We start from the raw sequence: 27802 nt of genomic DNA, 5'->3' as shown, positions 1-27802 counted from the left end.
TCGATTTTTTTTTTAATCAATCTGCCCAACATGGGAAAGGTATATAGCTACTTGTCTTCTGGCCACTTCTGCACTAGGGTATCGATGCCCAGAATGGATCTCTCCTGCGACTGAAGAATCGTAGAACTTCGTATTTTGAGAAGGCGTCAACAGGTTTAAGTACGGGAGACCACAGCATTCCAGAATCAGCTGAAATGCCTTGTCCAACAATACCCATTCTTCTGGGTCCAGCCTCGCCCTACTGAGAAGTCTGCTCTTACGTTGTCTTTTTCTACTATGTGCGAGGTTGAGATCATCTGAAGATCCACTTCTACCCACTCCCTAAGTCCTGTGACACTCTATGGCTCGACTTCCCCCGCCAATTGATGTAAGCCACAGTCATTGTATTGTCAGACATCACCCGGACTGCTCGATCCTGCAGCCTGTTGCCAAACTGCAAACATGAAAGCCAGACTGCTCTGGCTTCCAAATGATTCATGTTCCAGAGAGACTTCTGCATCCCAATGCCCTTGAGCCAATAGCTCCTGACAGTGAGCTCCCTAACCATGGAGAATCACATCTGTCGTCAATATTAGCCAGTCTGGTGGTGCTAGGGAAATTACATTCCTTAAATGATCTGGCTGCAGCCACTACTGCAGTAGGGAGGAGATCTCCATCGGCAGGTGGAGCCAAATCTAGTCCAGAGACTGCGGGTTCCACCAAGACAACAGGGAGCGCTGACGAGGAGGCATATATGCCATCATTAAACCAAGTACCTGCAGAAAGGACCATATGGTCGGGCGCAGTGTGTTCATCAATAGATGTAGCTGTGTCATCAGCTTCTGAATATGAGCTTCTGGCAGGAAAACCTTGCCCTGCTTCGTGTCAAACCGAACCCCAAGGTATTTCAACGACTGAACAGGCTGAAGACATAAAATATTAAGAGATACAAAAGATACAAACTCCTACATAAATTATAATTAAATAATAAGACATAAAACAGATAAATTGGATTGATGTCCGCAATGATGTTTTTAAATGTCATCTCAATGGATTGTTTACGTTTTGTAGCCCCTGAAGCATCCCCCTGTAAGCGGGCGAAACTCGGCCAGAGTCAGGCAATTATTAGGCAACTTGTCTTTACAATAAAGAATTTTAAGGACTTTTGGATCTATCCTCTTTTTGTTACCCTGAAGACTGCTTTTGGCCAGGTTCCCTACCCAGCCAAGCTCCTGCAACAGGGAGATCACCTTGCAGGACACCAGGTGGCTCTCTTCTGGCGATTTGGCTCGAAATCAGCCAGTCATCCAAATACAGGTGTACTGGGATCCCATCCTCTCTCAATTCTGCTGCAACTACCACCATTAACTTAGAAGAGGTCCTGGGAGTGGTGGCCAGACCAAAAAGCAGGGCCCGAAACTGATAATAGCGACCCAGAACTGCGAACCACAAAGCATTGAAATTCTAGTCAAATGGGAATGTGAAGATATGCTCAGACAGGTCCAAAGAGGTCAAAAAACTTCCCCTGCCTGCACGGCCATTATCACCAAGCACAAGGTCTCCATGCAAAAATGCATCACCCGCAGACAGTTGACACCTTTGAAATCCAGGAAGGGACGAAAGGATCCTCCTCTTGGGCATAACGAAATAAAATGAATATCACCCCCTGAGCACCGGAATCACAGCCCTCAAACTGAGGAATCTTGCCAACATATACTCCACTGCCTCCTTCTTCTGCAGGGAGAGACCACGTACATATCCCAAGGAATACTGTGAAATTCCAGAGCATATCCTTCTTATATCACCTCCAGGACCCATTGATCAAACGTAATCTTGACCCAACTAATAGAAGAAAGGTGTCCCCCTATTTCCTGTTCCCAGGGGTAGGTCGGCAAACCTTCGTTGGGAGGCTCAGGAGGATCCACAACCCAAGCCCGAGCACCCCCTCTGGGCTGTACGGTACGAAAGGACCAAGACCTACCAAAAGGTAGAGTCTTCTGAAAGGTCACTCCTCTTATAGGGTCGAAAACGCTTGGCCTCTCATGTGAAAGGAGCATCACATCTGCTTCTTATCCTCCGGTAATCGAAGAACTGGTGATTTGCCCCACTTACTGGCCAGTTTATCCATCTCGCTCCCAAACAAGAGCGAGCCTTCAATAGGCAATTTTAAGCTAGCCTTGAGGGTCGAATCAGATAACTAATTCCTCAACGATAACAGACACCTGGCCAATATCACTGAAGCCACTCAGGCTGAACTGCAGACCAAATCGCAACCTGCATCGTGCCAAGAAGGCAGCTGCTGGCTCCATAACTGCCCTGGAATTCACCCCAGAATCAGCAACCTCTTGAGAGAGAGTAAACAAGAGCGAGCCACCAGAAAACAACAAGAAGCTATTTGCAAAGTCATTGCCACTGCTGGAAAATGTCTGCTTAAGGATAGTTTCAATCCAATCATGATAATCCTTCAAGGCCACTCCTCCCTTCCACAGGAATCGTGTTCCACTCGGAGTCTGCACACACACAAGTGCATCTACTTTTGGATACAAGGAGTACAGCCTTCAAAAATCCAACCCCCTTTGAAACTAGCCTCTGGGGCACCCTCATTCAAGATTAATCAATTCTTGAATGGCCTCCCATCACTGCTTTATGCAAGGAAACCAAAATGGGACTTCTTTTTGGCTCAGACACAGAATCTGCCCCAGGAACCCCAAGCATTTTCAAGGTCTGGGAAAACAGAACTGGTAGGGCATGTGCAGTCACCGCAGTGCTTGGCTTCCTGCACCCACTGCCTTTCAGATATTTAAACAGCTAATTCCATGCCAGCTGAAAACCAGCTACCAGACCAAGGGAGAGACCACAGAAATCACCTCAGGAATTCTCAACTAGGGAAGGGACCATTTGGTATCACCACAGGAGAGCGGGGCGAATTAATTTCCCTTATTTCTCCTTTTCAAATAGAAACAAACAATCCACAGCGAGAAGATTAACGTCCACAATCTGCTAGAGACGGAGAATACTATGACGTCAGTTTGTTCAGTCTCCATCTGCTGGTAGAGGTGCATAACCCACTTGTTCTGTCTTCATCTGACTGGATGCTAAGAAAACCAAAATTTCTCCAAATCCGAAAACAGAAAAGGTCACTGAACCCTACAGAAGGCCTTCTCTGCATCCAGGGCAATCACCATCCCCGCCACCTTATCCCTCTTAGTCAGGGAAAGAATATTAAACAATCTTCTCGTGTTAATCATGGACATCCTCCCCTTTACAAAGCCAGCCTGGTCAGATTTGAACAGATAAACTAACATTGACTAATCTCAACTGAAGAACCTTGGCAAGAATTTTCATATCTGCATTCAGGAGCGATAAGAGCCTGGCTCCATCTTGTTCCTACCCTTTTTGTGAATAAGAACAATATTAGCCTCCCGTAAAGTACTTGCTGTTTGAGGCCAACTCTGTAAATGAGAAAAATCTGCTGATAAAGCAGGGACAACCTCCAAAAAAAAAAGCTTATAAAAACCAAGAGGGATCCAATCAGATCCAGGGCATTTTCCATTTCAGAGCTCCATCATGGCCTTATAAATATCAGATATTGAAATTGGGGCAGCTAACCTCTCTACTTGCCTTTCAGTTAAAACAGGCACCTTTGTTTTACCCAGATTGGCATAGGTAAAGGCCTAAGTGCATTCATCCATTCCATGCAGAGTATAACTAACAAAATTTTCAGGAAATATATGATCTGACAATTTATGCATTGCTGCCCCCCCCATATCTCCCATGGACCCTTCTTCTACTCCTAATATGAGACTTAAGTACTCGCTTCTTTAATGATCTGACCAGCCAAGCACCCAGTTTGTCCCCATAATAGTAAAGTTTTTGGCTCGCATTTCGAAAGGCTCTCTCTATTTTGCCTACTTGAGGATTTTTCAGATCCTCTCTAGCCACTAATATATACCCTAGAAGAACAAGCCTACCCTTAACCTCAATATGTATTAACCTTCCATTGATTTCTGTCAATTTAACTTGCTCTCTTCTCAATTTTCCTCATCTTCCCGCTTTCTGCAGCCTCTCCCCAAAACCTGGAAACATTTTTTGTATATTATAATGACTGTGCTTTTTTGCTGCTACATTCCACCAAAGGTTTGGAAACATGTGTGTTAAATAGTTTTCTATTTGTTATATGACTCTGGTACATCCTATCGTAGTCTTTCATATTACCGCTCGTTTGCTTTCCCTCCTTTTTACCTACATATTACTCTCGCATCTCCCAGTTCCTTGCAACCCCTGTTTTTTGTAACTGATTTTCCTACTTCGTTACCCTTGTTCCATGTAAACCGGCATGATGTCCCTGACTAATGTCGGTTAAGAAAAAACCTTAAATAAATAAAAATAAAGGTAGCCTTATATCGTAACTCCAGATGCTGAATCCCATCCTCCAAAATGACCTCTCCCGAAGACGTCGCTGTTTGGCAAGGTAGCTGGCAAAACTAATAATTGTACCCCTGAATACCACCTTCAATGTCTCCTACACCACTGGAGGTGTAGGCGACTGAGATGCTCCCCCCCCCCCCACCCATGTACCTCATGAACTCTAATATTCCCTGCTACCATATCACAGAATTGCTCATCACCCAGTGATGAAGAATTGAACCGCCAGCTCTTGGACCCACCCACCTCTTGGGAAATGCCCAAGGGCAACACTGAATAATGGTCTGATATCTGGCATGAAAGCACATCCATTGGACCAGCCCTTCTATCAAGATCTGGGGACCCCAAAAAGAAATCAATAGCGCTACAAATATGTGTCTGGGGGGAAAAAAAGAAGTGTAACCTCAACTTGAAGGGTGTTGTGCTCTCCTGAGGTCAATCAACCCCAAGGTGTTCATTAAATTGCGCAGTCCTGCCTCCTACCCACTAGCCCTTCCCACCATTGAAGAGCTATCCACTATAGGGCATTCAAATCCCCTCCCATGATAGGTGCAGTGGAAAAATCCTCAAGCTTCTGTGCAATGTTCCTGTAGAACTCCTGTTGCCCCACATTCGGACCATATGCATTAACTAAAACAATCTTCTGTCCATATACTAAGCATTCTAAGGCAACAAACTTTCTTTCCACAACAGTCTTAGTAACAGTTATGGGACAAGCCTTATGGATTAATGCACAGACTCCTCTGCTCTTCGATTTATAAGTGGAGAAATACTCCTCCTCAATCCATGCCCGCACAAATATTTTGTGCTTATTTGACATTTCCTGCAGAAGTACAATCATAACCTGCTGAATTTTCAAGAAACTCTTCCCTCTTAACTGGACTACTTATGTCACATATGTTCAGAGTTAAAATGTTTATCTTACTAGCCATAGTGGTAGTAAAAACATTCCCAGTGTCATCATGCAACCTCCCTTTTTAGATGCTAGCCTTTATAACAAACACCAAACCAACCTTAGCCAATCCAACAAATGGCTCAAACCCAAGAAACTGCCATAGCTTCTAGACAATGAAGGGGAATGTGTTCAGCTTGGAGAAGAGACAGCTGAGGGGGGATATGATAGAGGTCTTTAAGATCATGAGAGGTCTTGAACGAGTAGATGTGAATTGGTTATTTTCACTTTCGAATAATAGAAGGACTAGGGGGCATTCCATGAAGTTAGCAAGTAGCACATTTAAGACTAATCGGAGAAAATTCTTTTTCACTCAACGCACAATAAAGCTCTGGAATTTGTTGCCAGAGGATGTGGTTAGTGCAGTTAGTGTAGCTGGGTTCAAAAAAGGTTTGGATAAGTTCTTGGAGGAGAAGTCCATTAATGGCTATTAATCAAGTTTACTTAGGGAATAGCCACTGCTATTAATTGCATCAGTAGCATGGGTTCTTCTTAGTGTTTGGATAATTGCCAGGTTCTTGTGGCCTGGTTTTGGCCTCTGTTGGAAACAGGATGCTGGGCTTGATGGACCCTTGGTCTGACCCAGCATGGCAATTTCTTATGTTCTTAATATCCTAAACTCACCCATGTCTCCTTCTCCAATGCTGCATTCTTTGGCAAAACCTCCACGACCAGCAACCGGACTGGCTAAGTGGGGAACATCCCAAGACCCAGCTTTTCCGACGTCCATGACTCTTAAGACCAATAAATGAACCCTCCCCTCATAGCCTGCCTCTCCCTTCCCCCCCCCCACCTAGCCCCCCCATCCAAGCTACCTTATGACGGCCTTGATAAAAGTCTGTGCCTGCTGTGCAGAAACCACCAGCGCTCGACCAACACATTCAACAGGTCAGCACTCAAACCTTGCTCTGTCATCCACTCTTTCACTGCTCCCAGCATGTTCTTTGATCACAGAAGCAGATAGTACTTGTGATGCTATCGTCAGCCAAATCCTCCCACCAAGCTGCCATTGAACATCTGGGCAACAGAGCCACGCCTGCGTCAACCAGCCAACAAAGAAGACACACAGCCATGCTGTCCCCCCGCCACCTCCTTCAAAGTTGAAAATCCTGAACCATGTCCCCCAAAATAGTGCACCCAACCCACTACCCAGTCCACCCCTGCTCCCCCTCTTTAAAAATTCTCTGCACAAATAATCCTTCTCAGCCCATATCCTCTGCCCAAAACTAGTGAGCATCAAAGGATATTACGCACAACTGCCTTCACTGCGCCACAGTCGCATCCTACGCTTACAGCTGCTAAAGGAATGCTGCTTCCTTAATTTCACAGAAAACAAATTTGGTGCTATTGTGCTGCACCCATAATCAGGCCAGGAATAGCAAGGCATAGGGAATGTTTTTCTTACGTAGCTCTTTTTTGGTCTTGTGAATCCCTGCCTTTTCTTCTGGACCTCCACAGAGAAGTCCTGAAAATTTTTTTTAAAAATTCTCTTCTCTTTGTAATAAGTTCCCTGATTTTGATGGCTGGCTTCCAAAATGCAATTTTTGTCTCGTTAAAAAATATAACTTGGGGTGCTGCCATCAGCTGGAGCAGGCGCCAGACTTTTGTGCGCATAGTTTATCTTCAGAACACCATTCTTACACTCCAGATCTAGAGCAGTCTGTTCCACCATGCCAAAAAGCCTGCAGGATCAGTTCCCTCAACTTTCTCCAGGATCCCAATAACGTGAATATTATTGTGCCTCCTGCGATTCTTGATATCATCTAGCTTTTTCACTGCGCACTGGTGGGCCAGCTCAAGCATCTCTAGCCATCTCACCATGGAAGTAAGGGATAGAGATGTACATCGGGTGCCCAATCGATTCCGCTTTTGGGTTCGTGTGGCCACGGGAAAATCTTGTATTCCCGCGGAGCGGCATTTTTTTTTCGTGAAAAATCGTTTTTTCGGCTTAGTGCGCACTAACAAAAACTAACCGTTAGTGCGTACTAAGCCGAAAAACGATTTTTTTTTTTTACGAAAATTCGGGGAAAGTGCAATCGTTTTATTGGTTTCCCGATCCATGACAATTTAGGAAATGTCGAAGGAATTTCCTAATCGTCAAAAAATAATTGCACAACCTTAGTAAGGGACAGTGAGATCCTCCATGCGGTTCGCCACAGAATCAAGCCACACGTTTGCATCTCTCACAATTGAGATTAGCTGTCCCCCAAGGTCCGTTATGATTCCAGCTTAGCCTCTAAACTGTTTTGTCCCCAAGATGCTGCATTACCATCTTCACAGCTTTCATATCACTAGAAGAGTCACCTCCAATTGGGACTCATCCTCAGACATCACCTCATCTAGGCCCAGTTTAACAGCAGCCATTTTTCTACACAGTCACTTGGATCTCAATATTGGCTCTCGGCAAAGCATGGGCAGGGATTTCTTAGATCCCTTCACAGCCATTCTCCAATATCAATTAAACTCTCTGAAGAAGTATAAAATATTTAAAATCAAAAAGGGAGTGGGAGCTAATTAAGGAACCAGACACCTAGCATTGTAGCATCACGTGACCCTGTTTTAATATTATTTGCAAGGATAAATCACCACCTTTTATCTACCCACTCATGATTCCCTCTCAGCCATCTCTTTTCCAAGTTGGAGAACCCTTGCCTGCTTAGCTTCTCATCACAGTAAAGATCTTCCATACCTTATCTTTTTTGTCACCCTCCTTGCACCTTTTCTACTTCCACTGTGTCTTTCTTGAGATGGAGCAACTGGAACTGCAGTCGCACCATGCTGTAATACAGAGGCAATATGATATTTTCCATTCCTAACATTCTATTTGCTTTTTTGACTGCCTCCGCACACTGAGCCATGAATTTCAACATCCACAAGGACTCCAAGGTCCTTTACTGGGAGGCGACTCCCAATACAGAACCCAGCATCATGTACTTGTAGTCGGGATTACTTTTTCCCCTTTGTGCATCTCTTTGCACATTTCCACATTAAGTTTCATCTGCCATTCAGTTGTCCACTCTCACAAGGTACTTCTATAGTTCCACATAATCTATTTTAACAAATGTAAATAATTTTGTGCTATCTGCAGATCTGATCACCTCGTCGTTCCATTTTCCAGATCATATATGAATATATTAAATAGCACAGGTCTCACTACCAATCTCTGTGGTACTCCACCAATGACCTTTCTCCATTCAGAAAACTGAACATTTAGTGCTTCTCTCTGTTTCCAGCCTTTTAACCAGTTACCAATCCATATTAGAACGCTACCTCCTATCCCATGACTTTGTAATTTCCTGAACTAGATCAACTGGCTCACCTTTATATATTTACATCTTCAAAAACATCTTAAAAAACCAGTAACACAAGACTTCCCCTTCTTAAAACCATGCTGACTCTTCACTCTTAAACCATGTCTATTTATATGGCCAGTGATTTGTTTTTAAGAATGGCTTCTACCACTTTACTCAGCACAGACATCAAGCTCACCAGTCTGTAATTTCCTGGATTACCTTTGGTTCTTTTTTTAAAATCTGTATCACATTGGCCACCTTCCAATCTTCAGGAATCATGGCTGTTTTAAATGATAGATTACTAGTAACAGGTTAGCAATTTCATGTTTTTGTTCTTTTAGAATTCTGGGATGGATGCCATCTGGTCCCAATTTGTTACTCTTTAGTTTGTCAATCTGATCTATTACATTCTCCATTGTCACAGATATTTGCTCCAGTTGCTCAGAATCTCCAGCGCATGGGTATGTTCCCAACACCCTTTTCTCTGTAAAGACCAAACCAATGAATTAATTCAGTTTTTCTGCTATTTCCTTGTCTTCTCCGAGCACCTTTTTGCTCCTCAGTCATTAGTCGCCCAACTGATTCCCTCATATGCTGTTTGCTTCAAATGTACTTGAAGCTTTTATTAGTTTTGCCTCACTGGCAAGCTTTTTCTCAAAGTCTGTCTCGGCCTAACTACTGTTTTACATCTAATTTGCCAGTGGCTTAAAACTTAGGTTTGCTGAGCATGAGGATTATTACCTAGACGAGAGCATTTCCACTTCTGATAAGGAAGACTGGATGCCAGAGGAGATTCCAGTTGTTCCTGCACAGAACACATTACGGCCCATGACCACTGAAGAGGCATCAGAATCTCAACTCTAATCCCAGAAGCTCCTAGCAAACTCAAAGCAGGGAAAAATAGTAAAGTGTGGCAGAGGAATCCACCACCCATTCACCACAAAGCAGCCAGCAACATTGTTCATAAGTGTGCTGAACCTACACAGGAGAGGAGGGAGACCATCATGGATATACTGTCTCTTCCTTTCAAAGGTTATTTTAACCCTAGTGGTCAAAGAGGCTAATATGTTATGTTCTTAAATAAAGGAAATCCAAAGACTAGAATGAGTCATCCAAACTCCTCTACAGAATGGAAATGAATGAAAATGACGGAATGCCTACACTGGCCTCCTTACCCTCACTAGAAACTACAAAGAAAACCATGAAGCTATGGAAGAGTTTTGGGGAGGCTCAGACCAATGCCTGTACTTTTGACTACAATGTCTCTAAGGCTTCAGGAGGCACCATCCACCATGAGGTTTGACATTTAATAAATCCTGCCAGACCAATCCAAACAAGTGGGTTATGTGCCCCCCTGCTAACAGAGACAGACAAAAGCTCAAAGCTGACCACTCCCCCATAGGGGTCTAGTGCTGCCTTTCGGTCTTCCGTATCCTGTGTCAAAGCTAAGACAACTATGTCATCTACTTGGATTTCAGCAAAGCTTTTGATACAGTCCCGCACAGGAGGCTGGTGAGTAAAATGAGAAGCTTAGGAGTAAGTGCCGAGGTGGTGGCCTGGATTACAAACTGGTTGACGGACAGAAGACAATGTGTAATGGTAAATGCAACCTACTCTGAAGAGAGCGGTGTTAAGTGGAGTGCCGCAAGGATCGGTGTTGGGACAGGTCCTGTTCAATATCTATGTGAGCGACATAGCGAACGAGATAGAAGGTAAGGTTTGTCTTTTTGCGGATGACACTAAGATCTGCAACAGAATGGACACGCCGGAAGGAGTGGAGAGAATGGGATGGGATTTAAGGAAGCTGGAAGAGTGGTTGAGGATATGGCAGCTGAGCAATGCCAAGAAGTGCAGAGTCATGCATATGGGGTGTGGAAATCCGAAAGAACTGTATTTGACGGGGGGGGGGGCTCAGAGATACTATTTCGTTTAAAATTACCAACCACCACCAAGGAGACTGATTCAGAGATGCTCTTAAAGGCTTGAGAACACTGTTCCATCTAAGCTGTGTGCGCACACAGGCCACGAACCCTGTGCACACAGTAAAACAGACATTCCAGTATTATTTGCACTATACTGGCTCATAGCACACAAGTTTGAATTCTGCTTATACAAAGTTGCACAAAAGAAAATTTTTGCATACATAGCCTTTCAGAAATCAGAGGGAACATTGCTTGAGAAAAGCGCCAAATCCCTTCAAAACTAAACTCAGGTTACAAGTTGAATAGACCTTCCATAGCAGAAGATTTGCATTCTTGACTACCTAGAAGAAAGTATCCTGAGAGAGTAGTGAGACAGAAGGCCTACAGTCATGGAAGCTAACAACCACCTCTTCTTGCACATTCCTAGACCAAGTTTTGAATGTGCAAGCTCCTGGTAGGAACACATCCAGTAGACTGGATACTGGGCATGGTTCTACGGCGATGATATCCAAATCCCCAGGCTACTTTTGTTTTTTGGCTGAAGAACTTGCTCATCTTGGAGATTTGCTAAGCAGATCTGAAATCCACTCATGCTAGTGCCCTGTTATAGTAGGGCTGAGGCTTCTTTTGCCAAGCCTTACATTACGGGGTCTCAAGAGTTATAGCTCAAAACATTTATTGACCATGTTGGCCATATGAGATGCTGCTGGTTACTGCAGGGGAACTCCATCCCAGTCCAAATCTGACTCATTTACAGGGTAACCGAGGGCTACTAATGGCATTTCACTGACTGCTGCCACCCAGGCTGCCTTCTCCTGAGCTAGAGGCCAGGATTTCTGGAATACTAGACAACTGGCTCTGGCCCTTGTCCTAGACCTGGACCCACTGGTTCTTCACTAGGACTCCTGCCTCACTTCAGGTGACCTGGATCACAATTCCCCCTCCTAACCTATAAAGCTCACACCTATGGTATGAAATAATCATGGAGGAGACTGCAAATCCATTCCCTGCAGAAGACAACTATGAAAAATCACCTACTCAGGCTCCTTCTAACCTCTCTTCAGGGAAAGTCATCAAAGCCTTGCAATACTGAACTACTGAATTTCATTCTGAAAGAAGTACAAACTGATAAGACATATTATACCCAAGGTACAACGCTCAAGTCCCCTGCCCTGGAGCCTAGGATCTGCAGAACAGGCCATGCTCAGGGCGGACATAGAAACAGGAGATCTGGGCACCAGAAGTAAGGCCATAAAATCAATTTCTTCTTTGGATACGAGAGGGCTTCTCTATACATCAGAGACTGGGAAGGACTAACTGGTGCTCAGGATAATCCTCAGTCAGCTTAGGGGCTCCACACCTACATAACCCTGGCTGTGGCTGAACAACTTTCCTGCTCTGACTCGGCTTAAGTAGTCAAACATCTGACTGAAGAAGGAACCAGAGTGCCCCCCCCCTTATTATGCCTTGCCCAGGATCATAGTTAGCACAAGGAGACAGCCTAATAGCTGTTGGTAATAGCTCCAGGATAATGCAGGTGAGAAATACCTGATAGTAAACCCTAGAGGAGATAAGAGGGAATGCCTCTTTGTATCCATGTGGAGAACTGTCTAAGAAGAGGCCTGCCATTTTGCATGGGACCCAAAGAGAAGGAGAACTTAAGTCCTTTCTGGGAGATCTGAAATAAATAGAGCTGTTTCTCCCTTTTCAAGGGAGAAAGCCTAAAACATGTGGCTGACCGAACCAACCTAATACCATCACTCCCAAAGCTTACACTGAGGGTGACAGGGAACTCCCCTGGAATGGTACCCGACCACCCAGAGCAGAATGACCGAGAGCATGCCAAGTACACAGCAGCCAAACCCACTGTCCTGGAATACGTTTCTCAGGAAGTTTTGCCTGAGCAGGTTGCCTCTGAAATGGCCCTGACCAGGACTGATATTGAGGTGCTGGAGAAGCTTCTGATAAGAACCCTTAGCTGGCATCTGAACTTTGGTCTCTAAACTAACAGAAGAATTCCAAAGGATAGATAATCTTAGTGAGGATAAAACTGTAGAAAAGATTGAGACTGCAGTGACCATCACTAAGGAGAAGAAGAGAAGCACAACTATAAACACTGTAGTCCCATCTTGAATTAGCCTGGGCCTGGCCACGTGGTGGATCTAATCAAAACAGCTCCTACCATCCCTTGTGTACACTGTGCAAGACTCATCAACTGTGAATTCATCTGGTCGCGACCTGTGGGGAAGGTTACCATGACTGCCTCCAACGGAAGCTGGACCAAACACTGGTGGATTTGAGTCAAAGTTATTTCACAAGACTACCTAGGGAGAGCGACTACAGAAAAAAAAATAAAGATGTTTAAGCAGAGACTATCTTTCTATCATGGGGGACCCTGAATATTGTGCTTCTATCCACCGACTGTAGTCTTACAAGATAAAGACAACCCCCTAAGTTATCCAACATATCCTTGGTCTTCCCTGGGAAGGGAATATAGATCCCTCACCATCTTGGCCACTTTAAGACTAGAACCAGGTGTCTTATACTGAGGAGATCCTATCTCCAATAGTCTGAAGTAGCAGGAATCTCTTGGAGAGGGGGGCCCTAAGGCATTATCCCCTGAGGCAGCAAATGCCCCCTGTTCACTAGATTGGCTGAACAAAGAGAGGAGATAGCCGATTCCCTATGACTGAGTCAGTGGAGTGCTCTAGCATCCCAAATGTTGCCAAGGATAAACTAAAGTTCTTCCATGTTGTGATATGGATAAGGTATAGGAAGGGCTCAAGGAGAAATCCAAAGATGTTGCCCATAGAATTTTTTTCTTTTCAATGACAGGCTACAGCATTCTACAACTTCACAAGCCTAATTTAGCCTCAAAAGATCCTCTGGGAATCTATTTGTGAAGAGGGAAAGAGTGCAGTTTCTGCTGGCTGACCATTGCAACATGCCTGTGAAGTCACCTGCTGAAATAACTCAAAACTGGGGTTACGCAGATTCTGCTGTGCCTGAGGGAAATATGTAGCGCCGCGCCCCACCCCACCCCCACCCATTCCCTGAAATTTCCCTTTTCAACTGTCAGAGGGAAGTAAAGAGTCTGGCATTCCTAATGCATTTACTTTTTAGCATGCAGCAACGACAAAATGTCTGCTAGAATGACGACCAAGCCCAATTCCATATGCACTAGAGCACTGCCTTCCACCACAGGAGCCAGGGCTCGATCTGAAAAAACTACCAAAGGTACTGACCTGCCCGTTCTCACCCACCCACTGACAAGCCCAGCAGAATGCACCTGATACACTGAGCCACCACGCCTCCCTCTTTTTAAAGCCATACCAGAAGCCAGTAGGGAGAGGAAGAGGAAAGAATGATCATCTCAGATCCCCTGACAGGCACAGCACTAAAGGAGAGTGGGAAGGAGGAAAAAAAAAAGGCTGGCAGCGTAGTCTTCAACTACTACCTCCCTGTTGCTCTCCCAGAATACAGGGAGAGCATGCTGTCAGTATCCCTGCTGCCAGATCCACTATTGGAGCAAAGTCACCTGGGATCAGCTGGTGCTTGACCTATCAATGTGAACTCAGACCCCCAACAAATTCCGTTCCCAAGGGGAAGTCAATCCCGCCAGGGCCATCACCCAGAGTGCCCCCAAGACTCTGCCTACACGCCATCAGGAATCTGGGCCCAAAGCCTTCCCAGGAGCAGCCAACAGATAGCTGCTAAACCAGTCAGAAAAATACTGAAGGCGGCACCAGACCCCTATAGGTGGAGTGAAATTAGCTTTGAGCTTTTTAATCCATCTGCTGGCAAAGGGGACATAACCCACTTCTTTGGACTGGTCTGGCATGGACAATAAGGAACTGATTTTCTTCCATACTGCTTAAGTAACTCAAAGACCATGTGCACAGGGAATCAACAGAGCAAACAAGTGCATGATGGCAGAAAGAATGGCAAGGTCCATCTAGTGTACCCACTTTTCTTCCTTTAGAATGCCATAGCTGGTTTTCCCTTTACTTCCTGGCCACCAAAGATCTTCTGTGCTTATTCCGGGCTTTATATTCCATTACTGATGTGAGTATGTCCCATTCATTCAAAACCTCTTCTAGAAATATGTTGTAACATTACTCCTGACTCTACCTCTGTGGAACCTCACATCACAACCTGTTCTAGAAATTCCTTTCCTTGAAAAATACTTATTTAACCCTTTGAGGAGTGGTGGGGAAAAAAAAAATAAAAAAAAAAATCAGGCACCAGGTTGCCCATGCACCTAATAAATGGTAGCTGATACAAGAAAAATGAGGTGTTATTGCCTCGCTAAAGGTTATTAATGAGATCTCGTCTGGGTTATTGTGTCCAGTTCTATAGACCATAACTCTTAAGGAACATAAACAAGCTGGAGTGGCCCAAAGAAGGGCTAACAAAATGGTGCAGATCTGCACCAAACGCCCAATGAGAAGAAACTTGAAGATCTAAAATATATATACCCTGGAGGAGAGCAAGAGCGAGAGTGAGACAGAGGAGGGAATATAATAAAAAATCTTCAAAGGCAGGAGTGGAGTAACAGCCAAGGAACAAAGTGGCCACTGCAGCAGCCAGCCCAGGCCTGAAAAGATCCCCACTGCTGTGGGCAGCCTAGGTCTAGAGGAGATGCAGCACGCCCAGGAGAATCCATTACCACTACTGCTGATGCAGGAAGCCCCATTCTGAAAAGATCCACCATGACCTGAGCTGACACTGCCTGTCTAGAAGAGAAGCAAGAAACCTAGAAGTGGAACAGAAGCAGAAAAGGGAAAGGAAAATAGGCAAAAAAAAAAAAAAGGAAAACAGAATACCAGTAAAGGAAAAAAAATGGTTACAAGGGAAAACACTTGTTTTGCCTTGTCTCCTAAAATTGTGGACTGGCAATCACATTTTCAAAATATTTATAATCTCTTCCCAAACTTGAGCTCAAGGCATTCCCATACATTAGATATGTCCCTGCCCCAAAAGGCTTATTATTAAAGGTTGTATCTGAGGCAGTGGAGGGTAGAGGGACTTGCTCAAAGTCACAAGAAGCATCAGAAGGAGAAGCTGAAATTTGAACCCTGGCTTCACTGGTTCTCAGCATGTTGCTCTAACAACTTGGCTGCTACTCTACTTCTGCCTTTGAAGGTTTCTTATTGTATTTCCTCTTCTGTCTTGCTCTCTTTCTCCTCTTAAGATACATATTTAGGACAAAGTCTTTTCTAATAGGGCTTTTGGTGCAGATCTGCACCATTTTGTTAGCCCTTCTCTTGCCTGTTTATATTCCTTCAGAGTTAGGGTCTCCAGAACAGGACATAATACTAAAAATGAGATCTTATTAATAACCTTTAGAGAGGCATTCTCACAATTTTTCTTGGTTATTCCTCTTCCTATGCGCCTTGGCATTTGTCAAATTCTGGCCATCCGAGGTAAACAGCAACAAACTAAAGCACCCTACATACAAACTTTTTTAACTTAACATAAAACCATAATGAAAGTAAAATTATGAACCGATGGAGATCATCTCATGGAAGCTAATAAAGCATTTTGACTGTGTAGAAGACATCAACCAATATCTAGAAACTACAGACACAAAATAGGGCAAAAATTCCTTAGTTCCCAAAATAAAATAGAGCACTCCTTATTTAGTGAAGGATGTAAAATATGCCAGCCAAGAGAAGTTCTGACACTACCCTGAACATATTGAACAGCAGCAGTGACCACACAGAGTTGAAATGAGGTGGCAGGGCAGAGGGGAACAAGTCAGCTCAAACACACATGCCAGAGTTTTGTGACACATTACTTAGGTTTCAGGTATGGGAGGCACTGACCAGTCTACGGCTGTAGCGAACCGTCTCCTCATCCTGCTCCATGCCGCTTCGCTTCTGCACCCCTGCTATCTCGTTCTGTTTCCACTTAAAGACCCAGAAGAAAAAAAAAACCCAATAATCCTCTAAGCAGCCTCAGTGGTGGCTTCTTCTTCCTTGGGAACTAGAAAGGGAGAAGGGAAAAGGTAAATAAAGTATCACAATAAAAGCATATGTAGCGCATTTATAAAAAACTTAATTACATAAACTAGTATTTTAGCAGCTTTACAACCAGGAGCCCCATGTGGTTCTTTAGGGCCTTAACTCTTATTCTGCCAGGGCTTAACCACAATTTATTCTCCAAGGCTCCCACATGCCTTTGGGTTGTACTGACTTCAGAATCTTCAGTGACTTTTTAGAGATCATAATGTTATTCAAATAAAAGTGTGAAGACCCTTTCACGACAGAGAAACATACCTCTAAAATTTAACTTATTACTAGTGTAACAAATGAAATAGTCAAGATTTTGCTTGTTCCCTGGACAAGTGACCGATATTCTTGAGAATGACATCTAATAATCACTCTATCATCAGGCTCTGAAATCACTGCTGAAAATCTTTCCCAGAACTCAGAGATACGGTAGTACTGTGTTTCCCATCTCATCTCCCCTTTCTTAACCAGAGCTGCCTCTGTATAAAGTACGTATATTTTTAAGTGATTTATCAGCTTTATTTTCTTTTTTCACTGTAGCAACGAACAAGTATCAAAGGGACATGGTTTTTCCACCAGTACAATTAATGAGCTCAATAAAAGTTTTCACACCCTATAAAGCGGTTCACTGCGTGACAAAGATTGAGTGATACAGCGCTGTCACAAATGATGAAAAATAAAACTGAAAAAGCAGAGATGGAAGTTCAGCTCCTTCTGTATTCACAGATGACCTGGTCCTGAGAGTCTCTGCCAAAATAAATCAGCTTCATCCTAAGGGGCATGCTGCCAATCTCTGCCAGAAACCAAACCTGAACCCCCCCCCTCAAGTACGAATAAAGTCAATTCAATAAAAAAGGAATACTTTACAACTTGTCAGCTAAGTGGGCCAACAAGCAACCGTACTGCTTTATGCGAAGTCAATCATGTGCCAGCCAGAATGTGTCAGGACTGAGGGAAGCCTCCAAGTTTACAGCCTAAAATCAGGGGCTGGTTTTCAGGTCTGTCAGAGACAATTGGGTTTCCTTGAAAACAAACTGTCAGTAGTGTTTACCAACTCACTGAGGGGGCCCCTACAGCTCTTCCCGTCCTTATTAATCGTGAGCAAGAAAATCTGTAGCATTTCTCTCGGGGGATGCAGCACAAAGTTTAGAAAACAGCCAGAAAATACTTTTAAGCTTAAATATAAAACCAAAGATACAGGAAAAAAAACAAACCATGGTTTCAGACTAGTTCCTTTGGACTCCTTTTCTCAACTTACATTGGAAACAAAAAAATAAAATATAAATGCAAAATTAGTGAAAAGGAGACCACCTTGATCAAAATGAGTAAGCACAACTAAAACAGCATCTCTTATTTACGTTATCACTAAAAAAAAAAGTCACAGTATAAATAAAAAAGATGGAAGGCAACAGACAACTATATTACTTCTTTGCGCTCTTGCGATAAAGGATAGACCTAATTTACTGAAAATATCTCTTCTGAAACCGAAAGACAAATCTAAATCCAAAAAAAAAGGCAAACTGACAAACTCAAGAAAGGCCATTTGGAGAAGCCAGAAAGCTTGCGTGGCGCAAGATAAAAACACAACTATGTGCGCCCTTAAACGAGGTATTTGCTCCATTACTTGAATGAGAAGTTGCGAGCAGTTGCTTGTTACTATAACGCGGATCTCCCTGCTTTTCGGCAGAGCTTGATAATTAAACACCCCCACAGAGCAGAAAAGATGCAGAGGCATGTCAGACCAGCTATTCCACATGACCTGTTTTATCTTCATTACTGGACCTCTGCCTACTCCCGTTTTACAATATTTGTCTGTTTTAAACCAAGGCTCTCTCACCAATTCAGGAAAAATCCCCCCCCCCCCTCCCCGTAAACATAAACCCCAAAAGGCAAAACCCAACGTCCAGGGGCTACTTTCATCTGTTTTTGGAATGGTTGTTTTCTTTCATAAACTTAAATCAAAAAACCATTAAGATGACCTTGTCAAATCCTCCTCAAAAAACCAGAAATTTCGGACTGGTAAGAGAGAGAGAGAGAGAGAGGTCTTTTCAGGTTCCCACTCCTCTCTTCCTCACTATTACAGGACGCAGAGAAAGAGAAGTAAACTTCCCACTGGGCAAGAAGCAAGTACCCCCGAGCCTACAAGATAAGGAGGGTTTTACTAGCCGGCCCGGGACCCTTATAACAGCTGTTTCAGTACTGTCTGAAAGTAAATACTAAACAGCAAAAAAACAAAAAAAAGAGAAAGGGAGAGAGAGAGAGAGAGAGTTGCTTTCCTCACCAGCTCCTCCTCTTCCTAGGCTTGTCTCTTCCTCAGTTTGTGAACGAGGAGTGAAGAAAGCTGGAACAAAACAAGAATTATAATCCTCCGCCGCTCAGCAGTTTTCTCTGTTGCTTCCTCCAGGGTTTAAATAAAACAAACCAAACAAAAAACTCAAACACAAGGAGGGACAGGGCAAAAAAAAAGAATCAAAATCTCCCCAAAAAATGAGCACCACTCCAAAAAAAAAAAACAAAACACAACCCCGAATCACCTTCCGAGGCGCAAAAAGAAGCCTGCAACAAAATCCAGGGGGAAAGTTTCTTCCTGGTTCTCCGCCGCGCTTGCAGGATTTCCTCAAGGATTGTGAGGTTCTTTTTATGGAATAAAGAGGCGAGAAAGAGAGCTTGGGATTTCCCTCCTCCTTCCTTCCTTTCCTTCTCTCCACCTCCTCAATCCGGAAGCAATCAGCAAAATAAAAAAAAAAAAATAATAATCATTCCCCCACAGGTATCAAACCCCCCGCCACCCTAAAATATACACACCGAAGGCAAGGCTGAAGGTTTTATTTTATTATTTCCGAAGTCATTTCCAGTCACGAGATTTGCTGGAGCCTCAAAAAACACCGAGGCCCGCTGCTGCCATCGAAAAATACTGTTTACGTGCTTTAAAAAAAAAAAAAAAAATCAGAATGTAAATAAATGTGGCTCCTCAAACGCTTCCAAAAAAAAAGAAAAAATGTGACTGAAAGTTAAGGAGACAACTGTTTCCTCTCGTCTTTAGGTAAACCTGGTTAACCTTCCCTCGAACGTGTAAATTATAATGCTACCCCCGTTAAATATAAACTACCCTCTGAGTCTTCCATTACTATTTATTCAGTGAGCTACAAGTGCAAGTGGAGACCCCTGCTTTTGCTAGAAAGTTCTGCAGGGTCTTCCAGCCTGTCCTTTCATCAAGATTTTGTAATCAGTTTCTTTCAATTACATTTTTATGCTTTATTTTAAGCGGTTTCTTTTTTCCTCTCAGAAAGGCCGATGCCCACTACAGAGTCACCGCCATTTTGTTCCCGACGTCATATTTGCCCCGAAAAAAAAAAAAAAAAGGCTAAACTCACCACCCGCGAGACGACACTAAGGCTTTGCGAGACCCTACCCCCCGCCTCTTCTCCTGAGAATATCCCCGCCTCCCTTCGCCTCAAGCGATGGGTCTTTAAAACTCGATTGGTTAACAGCAACGTTTATCTTTCCAGAGTTGCATGGGATTGGCCGGTACGGGGTTTACGTGTTTTCGTAACCATAGCATACATCGCCCTTTCTGAATTGAGGAGTGGGTTTGTATGTTCTTAGTGGGCGTAATGCTCGCGCATCCAGAGGCCCTACCCACAGACTAAACTTTCGAGAGGTTATTGGTGGATGACTTGTCCATCTATAATCTACCTTGATCCTGACTGGAGAAAATCTTCTCTTCCTTACCTAGGCAAAACCAATTTAAAACGTGTGTGTGTGCGCGCACTCTTACGAAATAACGTACAGGTCAGATCCTATAGACGAGCTCATTTCACCCTGCCACTCTCAAATCTGCTGGGTGATTGGTGAATCAGGCAGGCGGTAGAATCTGATTGGCTGGGCTGGTTTGGTGGGAAGCAAACAGGGACTTTTTTTTTGTGAGGAAGGGTAGGGGAGAGTTTACTTAACAGGAAAGAAGTCAGGTGCTACCAAAAAAAAATCCCACAGTGTCAGTTGGGTGTGTCGCAGCTGATAGGAGTGAGGGAGTAAGAAGAAGCGTACAAATACTCCACATTATTATTTAAAAAAAAAAGCATACTAAGACCAGCAATCTAAGCGTGAGGGAGGCCGCTCAAAGGAGACGGGGTTGTGACGTTTTGCGAATGCGTCTGCTGATAGGGTGGGATATAGGTCCGTTAGTGCCGAAGGGCGCGTCCCCAGCTGGAAAGAATGCGGACGTTCGATTTCGCACGCAAGCCGTGGAGGACGGGGCGGGGGGGGGGACCTCGCCTCTGAAACTCGGTTCCTTATTGGATGAAGGATGCTGTCAATAGAAAGTCAAGAAGCTACTGAATTGGTCATTTGGGGAGAGGTGTGGATTTTCTCTTTTAATGTGCATAATTAAACAATAAAAGATTTAAAAAACGGTATCATGATCATGATTCAAGGGTAGAGGGTTCATTTTTACAGGAACTTGGAATGTGATAGCAAGCAAAGCCCTCAGGACTAATCCAGTCTGCTCATTTATATCTTCTGCTTAGCTTTACAATACCTTAGGCTACAAAGTGCTACCTGCGTCTTGCCATTTATTCCTTGGGGGAACTCTGTGCAAAAAAAAAAGTTAAAGTCTGCACACTTTATATTACTCAAAATAACACAATACACATCACAATCTTTTAGTAATTAATTTAAAATGTAATCTTGAAAAGTTATTACTCAAAGATGCAGTTTTAAATATTTTGAGCAGAATTTCCCCTGAAGTACATTGTAAAAGTGTCCCTTCTGCCTCTCTCCTTACTCCCCTGGCCAGACCTCTTTCACTCTGTCCTCTGAAACCCCAACTCCTCTACTTTCCACTATCTCTCCCCTTCCCCTTCAGGCTTACCTCCTTTCACTCTATCTTCACTCCCCAGCCCTCCACTCCCAGAGTTTGACCCCCTCTCATACTGTCCCTCACATAGGTTTCATCCCTTCCTCTCTCATACACCCCCCCCCCATACAGAATCCCTCTCTCTCTTGCATACACACACCCTCTTACACAGGCTCCCTCTCTTCTACACACACACACCCATACACTCACAGACTCCCTCTCGCGCACACACAACCACACACAGGCTCCCCCTCTCACAGACACTCTCATACAGGCTCCCTCTCTTGCCCACCCACCCACACAGACTCCCTGAATTTTGTATGAACTTGTCTCTAAAAATCTTGCTGGCCCTGAGTGGTAATGTTTGATTGATTGAAAGAAGTGAGATATTTCCCATATACTCCTAATGAACCATACATTACAGTATTCCCAAAACTTGGACGAGACCCACCCTTTTTATTTATTTTGTCATTAGAACCTTTTTATTTTGTCATTAGAACCTTTATTAGAGAGGATAAGAACAAATGCTAGGATGAAGGGAGTGGAGACTGGTGAACAAGGGACACAGGAATTTAAGCTGGCAGCCTTTGCTGATGATATATTAATGGATATTATGGATCCTCAGGTTTCGCTTGCCCCCTTGAGCAAGTTTGTGGAATATGGGAAGGTGGTGGGCCTGAAACTAAATTTGGAAAAGTCAGGGGCCCTGCCCTTCGTGTATATTAAGGAGATGTGTGGCCTGGATTTCCAGATGCAATTGGCTAAAAATTCCACTTGGATATACCCTTGCATAGAAATCTCTCCAAACTGCAGAATTTAAATTATCAGACATTGTTGGTACAGATTAAAACAATTCTGCAGGGTTGGATGGACGGAGAGGATTAACCTATATCATTTGTCATTTGTCAGTTTCTCTGGAACCAGAAGCCCAGAATTGCAAAGCAAACTTTGAGGAAGCTCTGAAAGGAGGGTGTGATGGGCTTTCTCATATTAAGTTATATAACTTGGCCAGCCTACTCGATCATATATGGGATTGGCTCATGGGCATAGAATATTTTACTCTCTTATCCCTGGAGAGTGAATTGTTGAAGCCTCTAGAGAGTTGAATACCTCGCTAAAGCTTAATCTCTGAAAGAGACTGAGGTGCTCATGAGGCAGAGTGCTTAAACTCTTTTCTAGGCTCTGCAAGCTGAGTCCATGCTGGTACCATCGGATAATGTCACACAAAAGTTATGGCTGATTTAACCTGCCTAAGGCGAATCCTATTTACAGGAAGCATACTTGCTTTGTGTGCACTGACTTGTTATTTGTTTTTTTAAGAAACGGAAACTTAAAGTGCATGCATGCAGTGGGCGGAAAACTAGGAAATATATATGAACCCTAAATTCAGAAAAATACTGCCAAAACGCCAAGGCTGGTAAAAAGTCTCTGCAGAAACTGCTGACAGCTCTGTGCTGTATATGCAGTGTGAAATATGAAGCTCCATGTTGTGATGTAGCTGAGGCTGAAGAAGGCTGAGGAAGACTCAGAACCAATGTCAGGAAGTATTTCTTCACGGAGAGGGTGGAGATGCCTGGAATGCCCTTCTGGAGGAAGTGGTGAAGACTAAAACTGTGAAGGACTTCAAAGCGGTGTGGGATAAACACTGTGGATCCATAAAGTCTTGAGGATGGGAATGAAGAGAAGAGGCATGGGGGTGGCTTGCAGGAATGACGGCTACTACCTGGAGATTAATACCCTTATTCAACAAACATACACACGGTTAATGCGACTCCAACATCGGTCTATGCTTCAACGGCAAGAGGTAATGTGGAAAAAAGGATTTGCCATTCACAAAAAGCGTGGGAGTAGCTTGCTTGTTGCGGTGGTTACTACCCCAAACCAAATAAGCCTGATACTTCACTTTCAATGCATATCCAGCGTAGCTCTCTGCTTCAACGGCAGGGGGGAATGAAGATAAGAGGATTTTCATTCAGACAACAACCAACAAGGACTGAATTGCATAGTCTGGTTAAACAAATAAGCGTGGGAGTAGCTTGCTTATTGCGGCGGTTACTACCCCTAACCAATTAAGCTTGATACTTCACTTAGAAGCAATTCCAACACTGCTCTCTACATCAATGGCGGGGGTGGAAGGAAAATAGAACCAAAAAGTTACCAATAAGGGCCCTGACCTCAGCGGTCGGAGTAACAGATAAGTATGAGAAACACAAGTGTGGAAGCTTGCTGGGCAGACTGGATGGGCCATTTGGTCTTCTTCTGCCGTCATTTCTATATTCTGTGCTTCCTGTTAAATTTTCTCTCTGCAGTAGTGCTCTGTGAAAAGGGGATTTTCCTCATTAGGCTGGGCAGCTGTCAGCCAGAAGTCGTGGAACAGCTGCACACGGGCTCTGGAGCTGTCAGATGACTCCAGGTTATCTCAAGCCACTCCTGCTTGTGTCCCGCTGCGTTTATGGATTTGTCGCTCGGGTTTATTGAAGGAAAGCAGTTTCTAGTTTGTGAAAGTTCTCCAGTGATCCTGGGGTCGGGTAAGACTTTCCTAGTCCCCTTTGATGAACAAGATACAGATGCATTGGGACGGGCCCAGATTTAGCATCTCTCAGATGCAGCCACAGTGACAGAGGGTGCTGCTGGCCCTTGATCACACGGAATAGCAGGGAGGAGTCAGCCCAGAGCAGATTATGGTTTGCCGCAGGGAGCCAGCTGGGCGGGCCAGGAGAGGAAAGCACTGCTGGGGCAGCTGGAAGCAGGATGCGCTGTGCTCTGAAGAGCCTGCTGGCAGGGTAGAAGGAGGACCCTGTTGCTGCGAGGAGCCAGGGCGTGCGGGCTAGGAGGAGGGGGGCCCACCATGTGAAAGGAGTACTACCCAGAGCACCGATGAATGGGAAAGCAAGTGGAGGGGGGAAGAGATGGGGAAAGGGAACAAGGAGGGGTGGGGAAGGAGGAGCAAAGAGAGCGCTGAGAGGCAAGGGATGATGAGGAAGAAAGGGAGCAGGAGAGCAAGGGGAAGAAAAGAAGGAGGGGGGTTAGGGTACTAAGGCAGGAGGAGGAGAGAGATGAGGGGGGTTAGGGTACTAAGGCAGGAGGAGTTGTGCTTCCAGTGGAAAGGGATTTCCTCTTTGAGTTGGATAGCTACAGAAATTAAGTATTTAGGAATCCGTATCCCTTTGCATGTAAAAGATCTTTATGATTCTAATGTGGGAACTCCGAAAAAGAACCTCCTCAGGACTCTCAGCTCATGGAAGGGATTGCCGCTATCTGTGTTGGGGAAAGTCTATCTTCTGAAAATGATGGAGATTTCTAAATGGCTATGTATGCTACAAATGCTTCCAATATGGTTAAGCAAAAAAGATATAATTGGAATAAATAGGGGTGTATACTCTTTTTTTTTGAGGAGGAAAGAGGTCTAGGATACTTCTACACACCCTGATGGGGCCTAGAGAGTTGGGAGGGCTAAATTGCCCAAACATGCGTCAGCACACAACTGCTTGCTGCTATGTCATTGCAAGATTGGATTTTTGAAACATCTTACCATATCCCCTTTGAGTTCCTAAAAAGTTGGGTTTGGCCTCTCTCCTTAGGAGCCATTATACAAGTCTCAAAAAATGATTTGCCAGAGTTGTTACAGAAAAACGTCATGGTTACTGCATGCAGAGCTGCTTGGTGCTTCATTTGCTCCTCTTCACACATGGAGGGGACAATCTCTGCCTTGATGCAGGCGTTTTCATAACATTTATTTATTTATTTATTTATTTATTTATTTATTTATAAAAACTGAAGCCATTGCTGCATACTAATGACTTTAGAATTGTATTACAGGCTTTGATTTTACCGAAAATAGATTACTGCAATGCGTTACTTTTGGGAATTCCATTATCTACCATTCGTCCATTGCAACTATTGCAGAATGCTGCGGCCCGTCTTTTAGCCAATTCAAATAGATGTGACCATATCTCACCCGTGCTGATGAAGCTACATTGGCTTCCGGTACAGTACCGTATTCAGTATAAGTGTTTTACACTTATTCACAAAGCTATCTACAGTCCCAATTCTGATTGGCTGAATGCCTCCTTACGTCTGCATGTACCATCTAGGAATTTGAGATCAGCAGGACAAGCTTTATTAACAATTCCATCTCCCAAACTGGTGCGCTTGGGATCAGTCAGAGAGAGGTCTCTCTCCCTGGCAGGTCCTAAGTTGTGGAATACCCTCCCTGCTGATATTCGCCTAGATGACAACTTTCCTAATTTCAAGAAGCAGATTAAGACTTGGCTATTTCAGCAGGCTTTTAGTCATATTAATTGACTTAATCAGGCTATGTGAGGAAGTGAGGTTTTTTTTTTTGTTTTTTTTTTACCCTTTTTTTGGCGGGAGGAATAGGGATTCAAGAGGGTGGGGTTTTTGTTCAGGTGATATTAGAGGTTTTTTTTTTTTTTTTTTATTAACTTGAGAACTATTTTATTGATAATATTGATTTGGTGTCTTTGTTTAAATTTTTAAGTATAATATTATTTTATTATTGAATCAATGTAAATTTAGATTAGTTTTATAATAGTCTATTATTTGTTTGATTTTGCTACTGCAATTTCGATAATTGTAAACCGGCTTGACATGTACTTGAAAGTCGGTATATAAAGTTGTATAAATAAATAAATATAAATAAATAATTTTTAGATACCGATGTTCCTGTATAGCATACATATCGCACCGGTTTACAGAGAACTGAACTGTCGCCTCTGGGGTGGATACATTGGAACAGGTAGAAAATGAACTTACAGTGAAACAGATGGACTACAATTCCAAACACGATTAGCTAAAATAAAGTGCAATTCAAAACATATAAACAGCGGGATAGGTGGACCAGCGTCTATAAAGTTCGATTCATCAGATCTTAGCTCTCAGGGAACGCTTGGCTGAATAGCCAGGTCTTTAGCTTCTTTTTGAATACCAGAAGGCAGGGTTCTTGGCGGAGGTCCGAAGGGAGCGAATTCCAGAGTGGGGGACCCGCAGTGGAAAGGGCGCGTTTCCTCAGTGAGGTTTTTGCCGGCTGGGTGTGTAGCATATCCTTGTACGCACTTCTGAAGGGTCTCTTGGAAATGTGCTGCTGAAGTTGGAAGGTTAGGTTGAGGGGGGAGATGTTGTGTAAGGCCTTGTGTATCATTATGAGGGCTTTAAAGAGTATCCTGAATTTAATAGGCAGCCAGTGAAGGTTCTGGAGGATAGGGGTGATGTGTTCCCTTTTGTTGGTGTTTGTGAGGATCCTGGCCGTCACGTTCTGGACCATCTGAAGTAGTTTGATGGTGTTTTGAAGTGGTTTGATAGTTTGATAGTAGCCCTCCAGCTACTCCATAAGCCCTTTCAGACTAACATAGAAACATAGAAACATAGAAATGACGGCAGAAGAAGACCAACCGGTCCATCCAGTCTGCCCAGCAAGCTTCACACATTTGTTCTCATACTTAACTGTTTCTCTTGGCTCTTAGTAATCTTATGTTCTAATTCCCTTTTCACCCCCACCATTAATGTAGAGAGCAGTGCTGGAGCTGCTTCCAAGTGAAATATTAAGTTTGATTAGTTGGGTAAGCGGCAGCATAGCTCTCTGCCATGAAGCAGAGGGCAATGCTGGAAATGTGTGAAGTATCAGTTTTTCTTTTCCCCTGTCATTGAAGCAAGGAGTCATGCCGGACATGCACCGAAAGTGAAGAATGCCTTGAAAGTCACATTAACTATCATCAAATATTGAAAAGCCTAATAATTGGTAATACCTATAAGCCCATGAACCCATCCCTGTTTTTTTTTCTTTTTTTCTTTTCTTTTTTTAATTGGGAGATGGATGCCCTTCATCCTTCTACTCTGTGAAGGTGGACACCTACCACCGGCCACTGGCATCCCGCTCCGTTAATGCCTCTGTGGCTACTGCCGCTCCATGCAGTGTTTTACTACCTGCTCTTTATATGCGTCCTCTAAAACTGATGGATCCCATCCCTGGGTTTTTTTATTATTTATTTAATTGGGAGATGACAGCCCTCCATCCTTCCGCTCCGTGAAGGTGGACACCTACCACTGGCCACTGGCATCCCGCTCCGTGAATGCCTCTGTGGCTACTGCCGCTCTGTGCAGTATTTTACTACCTGCTCTTTATATGGACACCTACCACTGGCCACTGGCATCCCGCTCCGTGAATGCCTCTGTGGCTACTGCCGCTCCGTGCAGTATTTTACTACCTGCTCTTTATATGTGTCCTCTAGACCTGATGGATCCCATCCCTGTTTTGTTTTTTGTTTTTGTTTTTTATTTAATTGGGAGATGACAGCCCTACATCCTTCCGCTCCATGAAGGTGGACACCTACCACTGGCCACTG

The 27802-nt window shown here is 43.9% G+C and overlaps 1 protein-coding gene across 4 annotated transcripts in view; it reads right to left on the bottom strand.

The window, feature by feature from the left end:
- The window catches only part of KDM2A (lysine demethylase 2A), a 98830-nt gene extending 78902 nt beyond the window's left edge, over positions 1–19928 (bottom strand). Inside the window, exons 1-3 of one of the 4 annotated variants that reach the window (XM_029574940.1) lie at positions 19391–19928; positions 18867–19296; positions 16400–16559 (exon numbers count right to left, since the gene is read on the bottom strand). In XM_029574940.1, the coding sequence (XP_029430800.1) occupies positions 16400–16441 (42 nt within the window). In that variant the 5' untranslated portion in view covers positions 16442–16559; positions 18867–19296; positions 19391–19928. Of the gene's footprint in view, positions 1–16399; positions 16560–18866; positions 19347–19390 lie in introns of those variants that run through there. The other 3 variants (XM_029574942.1, XM_029574941.1, XM_029574943.1) reach the window with 3 other exon arrangements.
- Between the last annotated feature and the right edge of the window lie 7874 nt (positions 19929–27802).

Source organism: Rhinatrema bivittatum, chromosome 13 (assembly GCF_901001135.1).
Source record: "Rhinatrema bivittatum chromosome 13, aRhiBiv1.1, whole genome shotgun sequence".
NCBI classification, from domain to species: Eukaryota; Metazoa; Chordata; class Amphibia; order Gymnophiona; family Rhinatrematidae; genus Rhinatrema; species Rhinatrema bivittatum.
The sequence above is the reverse complement of the archived record's forward strand: the minus strand, read 5'-3'. Positions and strand labels throughout refer to the sequence as shown.